The 17241-nt window shown below is 28.1% G+C and overlaps 2 protein-coding genes and 1 long non-coding RNA gene across 5 annotated transcripts; 1 reads left to right on the forward strand and 2 right to left on the reverse strand.

The window, feature by feature from the left end:
• LOC148207014 (uncharacterized) lies at window positions 1-665 on the forward strand. The gene is made up of 2 exons (XR_015786752.1): window positions 1-135; window positions 235-665. It is a non-coding gene; the product is annotated as an uncharacterized LOC148207014 (long non-coding RNA).
• Window positions 666-3279: 2614 nt separating this feature from the next.
• Window positions 3280-5641, reverse strand: LOC124830483 (glutamate receptor 2.8-like). Its single transcript, XM_047304208.2, has 4 exons — window positions 5152-5641; window positions 4719-5043; window positions 4213-4622; window positions 3280-3946 (listed from the first exon to the last, which is right to left on the reverse strand). Exons 1-4 carry the CDS (start codon window positions 5542-5544, stop codon window positions 3584-3586), a joined length of 1491 nt encoding a protein of 496 aa, XP_047160164.2. The 5' UTR covers window positions 5545-5641; the 3' UTR covers window positions 3280-3583.
• A 4193-nt stretch (window positions 5642-9834) lies between these two features.
• Window positions 9835-11938, reverse strand: LOC124830482 (glutamate receptor 2.8-like). Of its 3 annotated transcripts, XM_088105275.1 has the most exons (5): window positions 11824-11938; window positions 11489-11730; window positions 11059-11383; window positions 10553-10968; window positions 9835-10461 (listed from the first exon to the last, which is right to left on the reverse strand). In XM_088105275.1, the coding sequence occupies exons 2-5, from the start codon at window positions 11615-11617 to the stop codon at window positions 10096-10098; spliced, it is 1236 nt and encodes a 411-aa protein (XP_087961401.1). In that variant the 5' UTR covers window positions 11618-11730; window positions 11824-11938; the 3' UTR covers window positions 9835-10095. The 3 variants fall into 3 exon arrangements, with proteins under 3 accessions (XP_087961401.1, XP_087961400.1, XP_047160163.1); XM_088105274.1 differs by having other exon boundaries at window positions 11489-11922; XM_047304207.2 differs by having other exon boundaries at window positions 10553-10962; window positions 11489-11921.
• Window positions 11939-17241: the final 5303 nt, after the last annotated feature.

The following is a 17241-nucleotide window of genomic DNA, read 5'->3' on the forward strand; positions in this document are numbered from 1 at the left end:
TACGACTTGTATCTTGTGTTTAGCACTAAATTCTAATTTTTTACTTTCAACTTAAATTTGACAAGTGAAAAACCTTTTTTCCATCTGCCAGAGTAGAGGGGGTTCGTTCTCTTTTCTTTGTATGGAATTTGTTCGGCAAGTCTTGGTCTCCCTTATTCTTGATATTGTCTTTGTCAGTGATAATACACCACCACTGGATTTTTATGATTGTTCAATTCTATTTATATCTTTTAGGCTTCAGCTATACGATTGGAAGTGAGAGGTGGACGGTGGAAAAATGCCTATATGCAAATGGAGGGAGAACCTGAAAGCAGCCATTGAGCAAGGAGTTCACCACATTCGTGGATATAAAGAGGGAGCCTTTCCAGTCACTTGTTATCAGTGGGAAAAAGTAATTCTTAGGTGGTTGACTTTTCCACAGCTGTAATTCATGAAAGGCTTTTATATTATATGCAATCTTAAGAATGGGCTGTCCGATACATGGAAAGTTTGCTGTTGTATAAAATAAGTCTTTTTGTTTTATTAAAATCTTGTTTATGCTTAGTGAGCATAATTCTTTGATGGTTTCCATAGCTGGCGGTAGTCATGGAAGGCATATGTATATGTAATCTGAGCATTGGCTCTCCATTATATTTGTATGGAAAATTTGTGGATTTTTTTTTTGACTAATGACCTATCCATTTTCCATGATCTTTGAAGCTAGCTATTGTCGGGTTGTCTGAAAATTATGCGGTCGAAAGGAATTTATTTGGCAGGAATGTAATATTTAAGATGTCAATTTATATTATGGTATTTACAGAACTAGATTTATAGAAATTTTCTGGTATAATTTCTATAAATTTTTATGAAAACGTAAAAATAAAATATTGTTTTCTTTAAGCTAAAACTAGACTATAGATAAAATTATTTAATTTAATTTTTTACATATTTTTCTCTTTTACCAATACTTAAACTAAAATCTATCTAAAGCCGCGTCATAGTCATATTTGCGTATTACGAAGAAGATTATTAAATAACTTTCAATTGAGAAAAAGTTAAGGGTGTTCATGAAGGTTGTTTATCAATAAAAATATTATTTTAATGTTGGTCTACAAACTCAAGTTATTTAAAGTCGAAGAAATTTATTCAAATGAGAAATGAAGACAGTTTTTTAATAATATAGCTTTGAGTTCGAGTTATTGTTGAAACTCAAAAGAGTCTAGAAAGATATTAATTTAATAATAGTGTGAAATGATGTGTGTAGGAAACGTCATATAAATTTTACCGAAAATATTCATAAATCTTATATACTTAACTGTAGTTCTTATGATTGGCTTAGCAAGAACCAATTTCTGTCCAGTTAAGTCGTGGTGCAAAAATGGTGATGTACAAAATCAATGTCAAACTTTCGTACGCGGTTCGAATAGTCAACAAAAGAAATCATCAAATCAAAATTTTATATTTTTTCTTGAGGAAGAAAAATCAATCTAAATCACTGAAGTTTTATTGCTTCTTTCTAATAGTTTCTATTAATCAAATCCTATATATATATATATATATATATATATATATATATATATATATATATATATATATATATATATATATATATATATATATATATATATATATATATATATATATATATATATATATATATATATATATATATATATATATAAATCTATAGAAATTATTGATATTTTAATGAATTTCATGAAAAAAAAATTAAAATGGGTACGTAATATATATAAACATAGAGATCGAAATTGCGTTGGTAAAGTAAAAAGTCTGTCTCATTTCAAAATTTCACTTTCCAGATTGTTAAACGAGCTTAAACCTTCTAGATTGCGCTTTCGTTGACCAATTCTTAATCATACTTCTTCTCTTTAATTTAATTATGCAAGTGTTTTTTTATATGTTTTTATTTCTTCAACCCTCTTTCTTTTTCTCTTCTTATCACATATTGAGTAAATAATTATTCAGACTCAGATTTATTTATTTTTATTTATTATTTTTAAAGGTAACTAAACGTCATCCGTTTGTGTATTAATTTGCCATTCAACAACAAAACATATATTATTTTTATATTTCTAACAGCTTAATTTTTTTTAGTAAATATATTTTCCACCTTTTTTTTCTGTCATTTTAAAATAGTGATAGATAATTTTGTCTTTGCTCTATTTAAATCATTAAAATTGAATCTTTATTATTATTACACTAACAAAAAAAATTCATTTTTTATTATACTAATATCGGATGAAGGTTGAGCTAGATTAAAAGTCAATAGTTGTTGATTTATAGTCGAATAGAATCGGTTTAGTCAAAAGATTGAGAAGAGTCAATCCAAACAGAAAGTTAAAATTAATCAATCTAGATTTACAATCAAGACAGTTCGACCTGAGTCAATACTTAAACCGAAGATTGAGCCTGGTCAATATAATCTAGAGGTATGGACAAGTTAACATAGACTGAAAATCACTAGTGAAATCTTATGACGAGTCAATATGATGATTTGAAAGTAGAAACAAATCAACACGAGCCAAATGTCAAGATAAATTAACCCAAACAAGATTGAGATAAATACAACTCAAACCAAAGGCCGATGATTTTTTGGACACAACTCATTCACATTTACCATTAGTGAAACCTAACTTACCCGTACCAATTAATCCTGTTTATCTATAAATTGTTTTCATTCATAAAATTCTATGGGCAATATATATTTTATTATAGTGCTATATTAAATATGACTAAAAGTATGTTTAGATAATAGGAAATTTAAGACTAACCTAACGAATCAAAATTGATTAAATTGTCGCTATCATCACCAACTTTGATTGTGTTCTGTCTGGACTTGTTTTTCTTGTATTTATGACAATGATAACAAAGGTTGTATCTAGTGTTTAATTAGTTTTGTATTTTTGTTTGTAGTAGTTTAATCCTTTAATATCTTGAGTCATGGATACATGACTTTCTACTCACAATTGACTGGATCTAATATATTTTAAATTATAGTATAAGATTAATAACATACTTTGAGTTTGATATTTTTTATTATGACTGATGAAAGAATATATGCTGTCTTTTCAATTTTGTTTTTCATTGTATTCTTTTATGAATCATTAATAATTTATCCTGTATAGGTTTTACTTATTTTGATTTAATTCATATCGATGTTCAATATATATATTGGTTAATATAAGAATTATTACCACCAAAAAAAATATTATTAAAAACTAGAAGAAAATGAAAAATATATATTTATATAAATATTTGCAATGAAAAAAAATATATACATTAGCAGGGTTCAAACACAAAATATATTAGACTTAGTGAAGGTTTACAATAATAGTATATCCATTTTGATATGCATTTTTTTATGTATCTATTTTACTTTTCAATAAATACAAGAACAAAAATGTCAGCCTTACATAGAGAGTGTTATACACATTCAAGTTTTATCTTATTTTTTTACAAATTAAACATAAAATCTATTTTGTCTATCTTCAAAGCTGTATTTTTTCCCAATTTAATATAGCATAACAAATGTTCAATTTCAGGCAGACACATCCGAATGTAGGAATCTATCTTCGACAAGGTCTTAAGCCTCCGTTCCATGAGTAGAATCATGAATTGGATGAGTACGTGTTTTCTTCTTGAAAAGAGGAATTGGGGACATAATCTCAGTCAATGCTTTAGCCATCAAAATGAGCCTTTGCCAAATAAATCTTTCTGAAACCAATAACGCTAACAAAGTAGAAATCCCAGAAATAAAGAAAAGCCCAGAGAAGCTATGAAAGCTGAGACTGAGAGTTTCAGAAGATATTTCTCCAGACGAAACTTCTCCTCCAATATAATTCTTTCCAAAATATTTTTCCTCAATCTCATTCATTATTCCACTTTCAATCACATCCAGGATTGCTGTCGAAAAGTAAGCCGTGAGATTGGAATTTAACGGGAATACCTGGAAATATAACATAAATAACACATACAATAAGTGCACTCTATATAATTCGCATTTGATTAATAACTTGTTATTTGAAGTTAACTAAATTACTTCACCCAAGACACAGTCAGATTTTGCATAGACGAGTTAATTATGACTTCTGTATTATTATGTGTTTAGTCTTATTAGTTTTACAACGACAACAAAAAATATAACAAATTAAAGAAAAAGAACCGAAGCACAAGCTTGTCCAAGAATGAGAGAATTAGAAAAGAGAGACTTACAAAACCAAACCCAGCATTTCTATATTCGGGGCCAGACATAACGTAATTGGATCCGTATTCTTGAAGGTAAATTTTAAGGTAGGGAACTTCGTCGAATATAGCTGCAACACCCCCATTTTGGCTTCCAAGCTCTAGAGCATCATGGTACTCGGCAATGTTTCTGTACGGCCTTAGTTTGGATGGGTCAAACTTAAATTGGTCAATCAAGACATCGTAAACAAAAGACTCAGACTGGTATCCAACGTAGTAACCCCTTCTCCTTATATCATTAAGGTTCAGAAAACTGGGTCGCAGTTGATCTAAGGTCAATATAGAAGTCAAGTTAGCAGTGTAACTTTGCATGAGGACGAACGCCAGTAGAAGCCAAACCATCAGCACAAATCTTGAGCAGCTCTTTACCACTACTTCTCCTGAAAATCTCAAATTTTGAAACCAACAAAGATAATTAATCCCATATATAAATTATATAAAACTGAAGCATCAATCAACAGCGTATGTGTAATTACTTTCAGGAAGAATGGCTTGTGATAATGGAAACCACAAGATGGTTGCAGGGCAAAGCTTTTTTTGATTTGGAGAACCCTCTTGATTAGGCAGAGCGTTCACGTTTCTTTCCATGATGAGTATGGCAAGCCCTATGAAGGTAGAGATGATGATTATGCTCAGCCAAAGATCCCAACTGAAGGGTTTAACAAAAGTCCACATGGTTTGATCCCTCCCGTGTTTAACTGGTACTACCATTTTAACACCTGATGCAATATATGGTACTGTGAAATCTACAAACTTCGAACGGTTGGCCAGGATCGTCACATCTCCTACCACAACTTCGCTCTTTTTTTGTCATATTTTCAAGCAAAGTAAAAGTAGTTAACTGTCAGATTTTGTGGCTTTATTTTTTTCTTAAATACTAAAAGCATATATAAGGTACATTTTACTAACCTCTGTTAAGATTTGTTTTGGACTTGCATGGTGTGTTTTATAAACCTGGCTTGAGTCAACAACAGCAGGTAAAACACGTAGAGAAACATTGAAGGGTAAGTAGGTAACAGCGGCATTGAAAACATCCATGCAATATCCAGATGCCGTGTACTTTTGCTGAGAAGGCTCCCAAACTATATCCACAAACTGAGGGAAATCGCTCATGGGTATCCTTACTATTAACTTTATCTCTCCATTATTCATTCTATCATTTGATCCATTTCCAGTCGGCGCCTGTAGTAGAACAAGCAAAAAAAGTAAAAAACAAGAGAAAAGAGATAAAAAACACTTACCCTCCATCGTGTATAGTGAGTAGTGGCCAGTACTTTTAATCATCGGACGAAAACAATACATTGTTGTTCACGTTTTCTTCTTTATATAGAGTTTTAGTCCATTGAAGAGTGCTTTTTAGTTGCCAAATAATGGATTCACAAATATTTTAAACTATATTATACAGATAAATTAGAGTTCAATCAACATCCAAGTGCCATATAAAAACTGTATATTGCATGTTAAGGAATGTTAAATTATACAGACAAATTAGAGTTCAATCAACATCCAATTGTATTTTTCTAAAATATTTTACCTTTTGTTTGATATTTATACCTTTAAAATTTAATATACAGAATGCTTGTTAAGGAATAAGAGTATTGGTTTGATATGAAAATTCAACTCAAAATGTTAAAAGAAAATCAAGAAAGTCAAAATAAGTATACATATGGCTGGGCTTGGGATAAGCTAAGCATTTTCGAAGAAAGACGGTATAGTTAGTTTTTCATGGTTAAGATAGTGACTTCAACTTCAGTCATAGACTCAGTCAACCTATACCGAGATCAATTAAAACTAATACACTGTCACTTCCTAAAATTAGTTTCTCTTAATTTTATAAAACTGATTTTAAAGTGGTATAGTTATATTTAAATATTTTTAGTTTAAAAATTGGGAATGTTTTCTCTTGATATGCATTTCTTGACACATAATTAATATTTCTAGAAAAAAAAATGATTTGATCAATTGTGAAAATATGAATAAAAAAAAAGGAGAGAGTTAAAATTAAGGCCAACGGGTGGTTTTGTGTTGATGTTGAGTGTAAGGTAAGTAAATCATTTTATATATTTCAATGTGTTTTGAGATGAAATAACAACGTCATTTCTTTGGACTTATTAAGGAAATATGTGGTAAATGTGAAACATAAGAATGAAGGGAGGAAGGACAATCACAAACAAAAAGTTACAAAAGGGAAGTAACTTGTGTAGAGTAACAAGACAAAGAGATTGTCCAACATGAAACATACAAATAAAATATTCAGATGAACCAACAATACACAAATCTATATATTTCAGGTGAAGGATAAAATAATTTTCCAAATCACGCGTACACAATTTTTCTCCTTTATTGCATGAGTTTTTGTTTCAATCTAGTCCAAATTCTTTTTTGTCCACCTTCCAAACTTCAAATTCTTAAATTCACAATAAACACAATCATCTATCTTTTAGCTTTGATATCTATTTATAGTTGTTTAGATAGACCTAAAATTAGAGTTCTAATTACGGTCAAATCTCAGCCCATTACATTGATTGATACTTACTCTTAATCTTAATTCTTAAATGTCTCTTGAGAAATGCTGTGTTATTGAGATTGACCATTCAACCTCAAGTCATGTATGATCGGACGGTCTTCGTCTTTGTTGTATATGAATTTTGGGAGTTGAAGCAAGATTAGTCGGTCATACAATACATTGTACATAAATGAGCTTTAGAAATATAAATGATGATAAACAAATGAGAAAATGTCTAAACAAACAATATAAACACCATCAAAACTAAAATTTAAATCCTAAAAGAGATCCATTACATGGATCTCAGACTAAAAGTAATAATATAGTTTGAAATCTAATATTTCTACTCACATAACTACAACGCTAGCCACGCACAAATCATACGTGGATGATTTTTTATTTACTTAAAATCATTTAATATTTTTAACATGACTCTAAATAATAAAATACACAGCATTTTTCTTATATTTGCTTCATATTTAACATATATTCTTCAATTTCATGTGATTCACTTGTTAGGTTTTTCCAGAAAAAATATCATGGAAATAATGAACAAATCATGTGAATGAAAATATTAAATAAATTATTGTTTTAGCAATCACCAATTTAAACCTAAAAATAAATACATTGGTTTCAGGTTTATAACAATTTATCTATAAAATGAAAATTTAATGTTTTAGTATTTTTTTTTTTATATTTTTAGCTTTATTTAATATTTGAAAGGGTAAAATAAATAAAAACTATTTAATTTAAATTAAATTATTTGAATCGATCAAATTTTAATTTAGAAATAAACAGATTGAAATTGATATTTAAAAAGTATCCATCTGATGGGTGGCCAAAAGAGCACTTTTAAAAAAATTGAATCATTTATTTAATAGGACACGAGTACAAGATAATTCACCATCTACTGTCTTTATAAAAAAAATCATATCCAAATACTAATAATAGTTTGTTTAATTTTATTTAAAAATCTTTATTTTTGGCAAATCAATTCAACATTAGTTTGTCAACAATGGGGAATTAGAAAGTCTCTATTTTATGTTGGAATTGACGACTATCGTCGAAAGGTTGAAGATTACTCGTTAGCTTCTAGAAATGCCATTTCCATATAAGTTTACAAAAATGATTAATATCTATATTTTTAAGATATGGTCTTAAAGATTAATTTTAAATTAATAACAAAATAACGTTTACATATAAATGTCAGATTTTTTATTTTTTCTTTTACAAAAATCAAAATTTCTAAACTTTTTTTTAATTTAAAGAATAATCTAACTATTATTGCTCTTTATAGTCTTAAGAAGATTGTGAAGTATATTAATCTTTATTAAGATATTTTTTTTCTCCTCTCGTTATTTGGTTAAAAAAGGATGTTAGTGGTCTTTGATTTTTTTTTTTTTTTAATAATACCTATATTTCCCTTTTGATTGTTTGGAAGAGTTAGAGAAAAACTTAAGCTAGTAGTTATACTATTCAAGTAAGAAGGGTCAATTTAATTTATGTGAAGCTTTATGCTTCACTTGTCAATCTAATCGAATAATACATCATGGATATGTTGAAGAGTGCTATAGCAAAAATAATTGGAAGGATAATCATTAAGTTTATAACATTTGTAAACACATCACAAGGAGTCAAAAATTAAGATCAATATAATTTGAAAAACGGTGCGTTACAAAGCTACATATTATAAGAAGACCCTAGAAAGGGTATATAAAACATGAGAAAAACAAACTAGACCAAAATAATAACTAAACTAGAACTAAAATATTTGATATTTAAGGTATTTATATTGCCTATGTTAACAATATGTCCTCGTGTAATAAAAACCATATTAATATAATAAAAGATAAACTAATAGAAAAACAGATATTTATTTCTGTCAATTAAACGTTAAATGCAAGCACTTGCATTTGGGCATGCAAACACCCAAATGAAAAACCAGCCCATGAAAAAAAAAACTTGTTAATAGAAACTGATCAATAAATTATTTTTTTCTATACCTGGTAGCATTCCTATGACATATTGGATCTTCATAAGATGAATTTTGAAAAAAAAAAATTTGAAAAGAAAAAAGTAAATGAAGTTTCATTTTAGAAAAGTAGTGATTTTTATGAAATGAATTTTGAATATTGAAAATTTCCTATTTATTACCAAATTACTCTTTTGCACGGTTTAAAATGTAGTAGTTATATCCATAAACTATTTTCTTTAAAAAAACTAGATATAATGTATATGAAACAATATAATCTAAGTTTGCGTACATATAACTGTGCCAATAATTGACTTTCACGGGACGAAAGTCAAACCGCAAACGAAGAAGAAAAAAAGTAAAAAAAAAATGGAGTGCATAATCATGTCAGGCCACATGTTGTTTGGGCTTAATTAATAATTTTATTAACAAGTCTAACTGAATATTTAAGAAAATACTATCTTTTATAATTCAAATAAAACTATTTACGAAGAAGTGATAGATAAGTGTGGTGCATAATTATCTAAAAGATTTTGCCATGATTTGTTTTTCTGAATTTGAATTCTTAAAAAATACAACAAAAATAAATCAGAAAAAAAATAGAATAAGACAAAAATAAAAAAAATTACAATCTAATCAATTGATAAGTTAAATGAATATTCTTCATAAAAATATTAATTTTGATAATAATTAGAATTTTAATCCAAAAATCAAGAGAATCATCACTTAAAGAATGCAAATATATATAATAAGATAAAAGAATGTTTATATTAATTTTGATACCATATAATCACGTAAATTTAAGAAAATTTAGAAATCTTAAAATAAAATTCAAAGACCAAAACACATAAAAATAAAAATAAGAATAAAATTACACATGTAAACCTTTTGTCTAACTAGACAATCATGGCTCGTCCAACGAATTTGCCATAGATTAACAACTTCTTGTTCAAGTTATATGTTTAAAGAGATTGTACTCTCTTTAAGTCAACTTTAAAATTAATTTGCATATAATTGTTTTCATATTATTTATTCAATTAAATAGAAACTAAGAAAAGTCAGCACATTTATTTTTTAATTACTTAAAAAACTAAAAGAAATTAAGAAATCATAATGCGCTGAATAGATGTATATTATATTATTTAACTAAACTGTCAGATCCAATTGAATTTACAAAAGAGTTAAGTGTTGTACGATGATTATGAATGTTAGTCTTAAACTAATAACATTCAAACATGAACTCGTTCCTCCTATTTTTGTCATACATACATACATACAAATAAAGAAAACTCTCGTGACTTTTCCTGTGACACCTATACATACACAAAAATTTAATTTGCATGTGCAAGAATCAATGTATCTTTAAGAAGGTCTTCTAAACGACCTCTATACCGTGAGTTGAATCATGAGTTGGATGAACGCGTATTTCCGTGGTAGGCGCCACGAAGGACAAATACCTTCGACTCAATGCTTTAGCCATCAAAATGGGCTTTTGCCATAAAACACTTTCTGATATCAATAGTGCAAAAAAAGTTGAAATTCCTGTAATCAAAAACAGCCCCTCAAAGCTATGAAAGCTGAGACTTAGAGGAGCAGAAGATGCTTCCTCAGACGAGTTTTGTTCACCAACTTCATTCTTCCCAAAATATTTTTCTTCAATTTCATTCATCAAATCACTTTCAGTCACACTCAAGATGGCTCTCGAAAAGTACGCCGTGAGATTCGAGTTTAAAGGGAGTGCCTGCAAACAATGTACAAATTAACACAACTGTAAGAAAATGAACCCAAACACAAGCTTGTTCAAGAATGAGAATTGGAGAGGAGAGACTTACAAAACCAAACCCAGCATTTCTATATTTGGGGCCAGACATAATGTAATTGGATCCGTATTCTTGAAGGTAGATTTTAAGGTAGGGAACTTCATCGAATATAGCTGCAACACCCCCGTTTTGGCTTCCAAGCTTTAGAGCATCGTGATACTCGCAACTGGTGTTGTATGGCTTCAGTTTAGAAGGGTCAAACTTAAATTGCTTAACCAACACGTCGTGAACGAAAGACCCCGTTTGGTATCCAACGTAATAGCCCCCTTTTCTTAAGTCATTCACGTTGAGAAAGCTTGGTTGCAGTTGATCCAAGGTCAATATAGAAGTCAAGTTCGCAGTGTAACTTTGCATGAGGACGAACGCCAATAGAAGCCAAACCATCAGCACAAATCTTGAGCAGCTTTTTACTACTACTTGTCCTGAAACTCCAAAATATTGAAACCGAATAAGCTAATTAATCTCATATATAAATCATGTAAGACTAAAGCATCAATCAACAGCATATGTGTAATTACTTTCAGGAAGAATGGCTTGTGAGATTGGAAACCATAAGAAGGTAGCAGGGTGAAACTTTTTTTGATTTGGAGAACCCTCTTGATTAGGCAGAGCGTTTACGTTTCTTTCCATGATGAGTATGGCAAGCCCTATGAAGGTAGAGATGATGATTATGCTCAACCAAAGATCCCAACTGAAGGGTTTGACAAAAGTCCACATGTTTTTATCCCTCCCATGTCGAACAGGTACTACCATTTTAACTCCCGATCCAGTATAAGGCACTGTGAAATCTACAAACTTCGAACGGTTGGCTAGGATGGTTATATCTCCGACCACGACATCATACTATTTCGTCGAATTTTTAAGCAAAGATGAAAGCAGAATCATCGTCAGGTTATCCGGCTACATATAAATGAAAGAAAAACATGTACAAGAATGAAATCTACTAACCTTTGATGACGGAATTAGTTTTAGAAGAGCGTCGTATCCAGAACCCTCACTTGAGTCAATATCATGAGGTTCAACATGTAGAGACACATTGAAGGGTAAATGGGTTATGACGGCATTGAAAACCTCCATGCAATATCCTGATATGTTGTAATTTTCTTGAGAAGTTTCCCCAATTACATGCACAAATTGTTGGAAACCATTTTTCCTGGGCACCCCTACTCTCAACTTGATCTCTTCATACTCTGATGATGCATTTGACGCATTCCCCGTTGATGCTTGTTGAAGCACAAACAAAAAAATAAAAAACAGAGAGAAAAGGGACGAGAAGCACTTACACATCGTGTAGTTAATACTAGCAAGCACTTTTAATCATGACATCAACAACAACAATAGATTGTTGTTTACTCCTTCCTCTTTATATAGAGTTTGAGTCAGTTGGAGAATGCAGGTTTTCGCTTATTTAACTAATAAGAATTGAACGAAAAATAAATAATATTAATTATTACATTCAGCACCAAGTGTGAAAAAACTCAAAACATTGAAAGTAAACGCAAGGCTCCACTTGATGGAACAGTTAGACCATAGGCAGTTTCTCGGAAAGAGAAAGAGTTGGCAATTTTGATGCTGAAGTTAAGATGTGGTGTGTGTTGTTTTGTCAGTGAAGACTTCAACGGTCTAGGCATGGACCAGGCAATAATCCGATATTTTAAGTTTATACAATAACATTTAAATTATTGTGTTTAAGTGAGTTTATTCCAATTAAATTATTAATAAAAAGAATTATGTTTTTTTTATGTAACCATCTTAAAATTACTTTTCCAATTTTACACGACAGAGTACAGTTATGTAGGATAGTAATTAATTTGATGAGTGGTGGGTAAACTATACAGGAAAATATCATTTTAATAATTTCCTTTTTGATAATTCTTTTATAATAATATATGTGATATGTGATAGTTTATGATTGATCCTTTTAAATATCCAGACTAATAAAATAGCAACACTTAAGAATTATTAAAAAGTGTTGTTAGAATATCTTTGTCCAAACTATATATATGATTTTGTAACACAATTTTTAATATCACTTCCTTGTGGAAGAAGAGTCGAGAATTAAGAAAAATTGACGGGTATTTAACATAATTATAAATAACCGACATAAAATCAAATACACAATATTCTTCTTTTATTTCTGCATTCAACTTATTCCTTAATTATATACCTTAATTATATACTCAATTGCGTAACTTGGTGGTACTATCTTCCGCGAACTATCAAAGAATAACATTATTCAATTTATATTTTGAACACTTAAAACTGATTTACTTGTTATAATTATGTATGTACTTTTTTTATATTAAACTTCTTATTGAATTGTTTTTTACTAGGCCTATTTTGAGTCCGACGAGTTCGGATTGGGACAACACTTTCCACTATTATTGGGACACCTACAGAATAAGCGTTACGAATGCAGTTTAAAAAGAAGGAAAAAAAATATATAACATTCAAAACATAATAAAAAAAACTAAGTAGAATTAGTGAAACTCGGTTAACTAACAATATCGTTGAGATATTGGACAATTTGAACCCGTTCAACACGGTTTATGTTATTTATCAAAATTATTGTTTAACTTATTTCAATATTTTTTTCTAAATAATAGGAAGTCATTATCAATAAAAACTGGTTTTCAAAGTTGATAATTTCCAGAACCACTTCAATCCAAAAAAGTTTACACATAAGTCATTAGCACCCTGGTGACTTCTTTTTTCAGTTTCAGAGATTGTTCCTACTCCATATGACTTCACTTTAAAAGTGGTGGAAGATTAGCACGTCCTTAACACGTAAATCCTCAATCAATTGTACATTTTTGTAACTAATGAACAAAGCTGTCCCTATTCACGTTATTTTTTAAGTTTCAGCTTGTTATAATTCTTTTTATCCTCAATTCACTGTCCATGTTCTAGTGATAATTAATATTGATTCATGGTTTCATACTTTTTATTTATAATCTCTGTTTGTCTTTTATGAATGCATTCTGGAAAGTGTTAAACTGGGCCTGTAGCCGTAAAAAGGGTTAGATTTTATGGACCTGATCTGTGTAATGTCAAACTTAGACATAGTTAGTTGTGTTTATATGACAGATTAGTTCTGGTCAAAGTGGGAAGGTTTGTGGAGTTTAGTGATGCATATTCTAAGAGTGCGGCCATAAGAGAATTTGGAGATGAGGCTCACAAGTCCCAAGTGGTCCAAACCCTATATCAAATTAACCCGTAAGTCAGAATTCACATACACGTACCAACAAATATATAAATACTGAAGATGACAGAGAGATGCAAGGGCTTAGTCATTATTGTAATACTCGTCTTCATGCTTATTTTAGTTCATCATTAATACATCCCCTGTCTCGCTTGGAGCTTTTGTTAATATTGTTATTATCATTATGTTTAGCAAAATTAAATATCTTTCATTTTGACTGAAAATGTATAAAAAGTGATACTCTGTTTTCTATATAAGTATGTACTTACAAATTTCTTTCTTACATATATGCTGACAAAATAGTATTGGTGATAGTATAAGCATTTAAATCTATCAGTTTGTATGTAGTGATTGGTTAGCCAGCATTTTATATCAATGAACTACTAGATTGGGTTGAATATAAGGGACTAAAATATGATTTAAAGCCATTGAAATTTTTTGAACATATTGATCAAAACTATACTGTAAGGTGAAAGAGAGACTGCTGCAGTTATATTTTTTGACTTGTTTTCATGATGTTTTACTATTATTTTTGAAAAATATTAGCCGTATACTTTGAATTTTTATACTAATATTTAAAGGTCGCTAAGTATTATGAGGCATATCCAATTGTTTACACTGTGTTTTCTATATTTCATAATCAGGAAGAAAATTATAAAAGGCTAGCTAAATCTGGAGTGTACTTTTTTATTTTATTTTTTGTTTGTTTGAAGAGTTGCATATTAGATACTTTTTCCATTGAATTATCATCAAGGTTTATATTTTGAATCATATTCATCAAGTATATATGTATATGTTGATCTTGTTTATTTGAGAATTTTTGTTTGGAATAGCTTTTTCCTTCATTTTTAGTCCATTACGTGTAAAATACTAACAAGTACAATTTTTTTAAAATGATAGTATCCACAAATGCTCTATTTCTCTTTATTTATATAAAAAATGCTAGTTTGTGTATTTTATTAGGATAAATTAAGTAGTTTCTTCACTTAAGTAGAAAATATTCATACATCTGATATGATACAGATGGTATCCGAGGAAATGGAAAACTCTTAAAAAAAATACGTTCCACATACATTTTTCATGCCTAATCATTTCTACTACTATATAATTATATGAATGGACGCTAATCATAAATTACAAAAACAGCACTTGTAATTATAACAAAAGATCATATTTGGAAATTTCACATTGACTAGAAATAAGACCAAAATTATAATATATAAGTGAGATGCAAACCTCATCTTACAAGCTGTATTTAAAAACACACTTCTAATATGGCATCAGGTTGAAGTCTATCCTAGTGATATTTTTTGTTTTTTTGGTATTTTTATTCCATTCATTGTCGGTTACTATCGTAGCATCCAATTTCTACTATCATGCTCGAGATGTGTATACCTCGATGTGAAGGAAGTATGTTGAAAGTCTCACATCGACTAGAAATAAGACCAAAATGATAATATAAGTGAGGTGCAAACCTCATCTTACAAGTCGATTTTGTGGGGTTAAGTTAAGCTTAAAAACTCACTTATTATAATATTTACATATTTTCTCATATATCAAGAATCTTTTATAGAAAAAATCAAATAAATTATTGTTTTTATAAAATGTGTTAATATAATATAAATATTTTTGTATAAAAATTTGAATAAAAATAAATATAATTTTATAAAATTTTAAAAAAATAAACTAGAAATTAATACTATTTTATAATTTGATTTAGAAATGATTATGTTAAAAAATTAGATCAATAAATTAACAGAAAATATATATACTATTACCTATATAAAAAAATTACATGTTTTTCCGACTCTGTTTCTTAATATCACTAAAAGTGTCACTAGTCCTGCTCGAAAGAGTCAGTGGTCCTGCTCGAAAGAAATCTTGGCTCTACTTAATTGTCTATGATTAGGATGTTGAGTGAGACTTGAACAAGGCAAGAATAGCAAGAGTGCTTTATATAATTTTTTTCTTTCTTTTTCGATGGAAAACTAATTATATGGTTTACATTGTATTAGGTTTTCCTCTGGTAGGTGCATTGGAGTAAGACTATAAGGCTAACCCATACGAGATATCACTTAAATTTTTTTAATTATTAGTTATGTCGTTATATTTAATAGATTAGGATTAAATGAGAAATAGGAAAATAATTATGCAGCAATAATACATATTATATGATATAAGAAGAAAATAACTAAATGTTGTTATATGATTATACATGCTCAATGATCTATTAGGACATAATTTAGAGCTTGTATTTTGGTTCCAATTTTGTATATATAATTTATTTATTTTTGTACCATTTTATATCTCTTCATTCTATAATTACTTAATGATTATACATGTTTATATTTAAAGATGAAAAACTTTTGGATCAAGTTGTCACTTATAATACAAAAGTATTTAATGAAACAATATTTTTTTTATGATGATAAATTCTATGTCAGTGGATTTACTAACGGAAAATAAAATAGTGATATCGCCGTTAAAGAACATACACATATAATTGACGTTAAAAATAAAATTTTTAGTAGTGTTATATAACTTATATTTATACAAAATCATACGAGCAGATAAATAATTTCATCAAATATTATTTTGTAAGCATATATTTTAATACATAAATTACATTTTAATTTTAGAGTATAATAGAATGATATTTTTAGTCATCGATAAATTTGTTTAAATACATTAAAATTTATTATAAATGTTAAAAATGATGAGATAAAAATTAAAAGTATCCAAAAATGTTCTATAAAATTTCATAAAAAAAAGTTCAAAAAACAATTCTAATTTATTTATTGATGAAATTTTATACAATAAAAAAATATAGTTTTTAAATACTAGTATTTTAAGAAATAAAAATAAATTATAGTATTTTAAATTTTATTTTATTAAATAATCAAGAAATTAGAAATTAGAGAAGTGATAGAATTAAAAATAATAAAAGTTATAAAAAAAAATAAAGCTGAGAATGAAAAAAATTAATTAAAATAAAGTTTAGAATGAAAAGAATAATATAAAAAGATCAGTTTAAAAATAAAATAAAAAGATAAAATAGTAAAATAAATTCTATACGGATAAAATAATTATAAATAAAAAAATTTAAAAAAAAGATAAAGAATAAAAAATAAAATAACTTCTAGCGAAATAAATATTAATAAAAAAATTAAAAACATAGAATGAAAAATTGTTTTTTAAATTTTTTTATCAATAAAACAAAGTAAGTAATAAAACAAGTTTCTTAGTATTTTTTTTTCTTATATTATAGAAGAATACTTTTTTTATGTACACGTTTTACTATTAATTTTACTTTTATCAAGATAAAATTATTTTTTAATTTAAATTTTTTAATTATTCTTAAGAAAGATTTTTATTTTAATAATAATTTTTAATTTTTATTATAGTAAGAATGCAGATACATGTATTTTTGCTAATAATGATTAAAAAAATAATATAAAGGTGTGAAAAAATAAGTTTGGCTTTATTTTGTCCCCTTTAA

Source organism: Vigna umbellata, chromosome 1 (genome assembly GCF_029865625.1).
Source record: "Vigna umbellata cultivar VRB3 chromosome 1, Vumbellata_1.0, whole genome shotgun sequence".
Taxonomy (NCBI): domain Eukaryota; kingdom Viridiplantae; phylum Streptophyta; class Magnoliopsida; order Fabales; family Fabaceae; genus Vigna; species Vigna umbellata.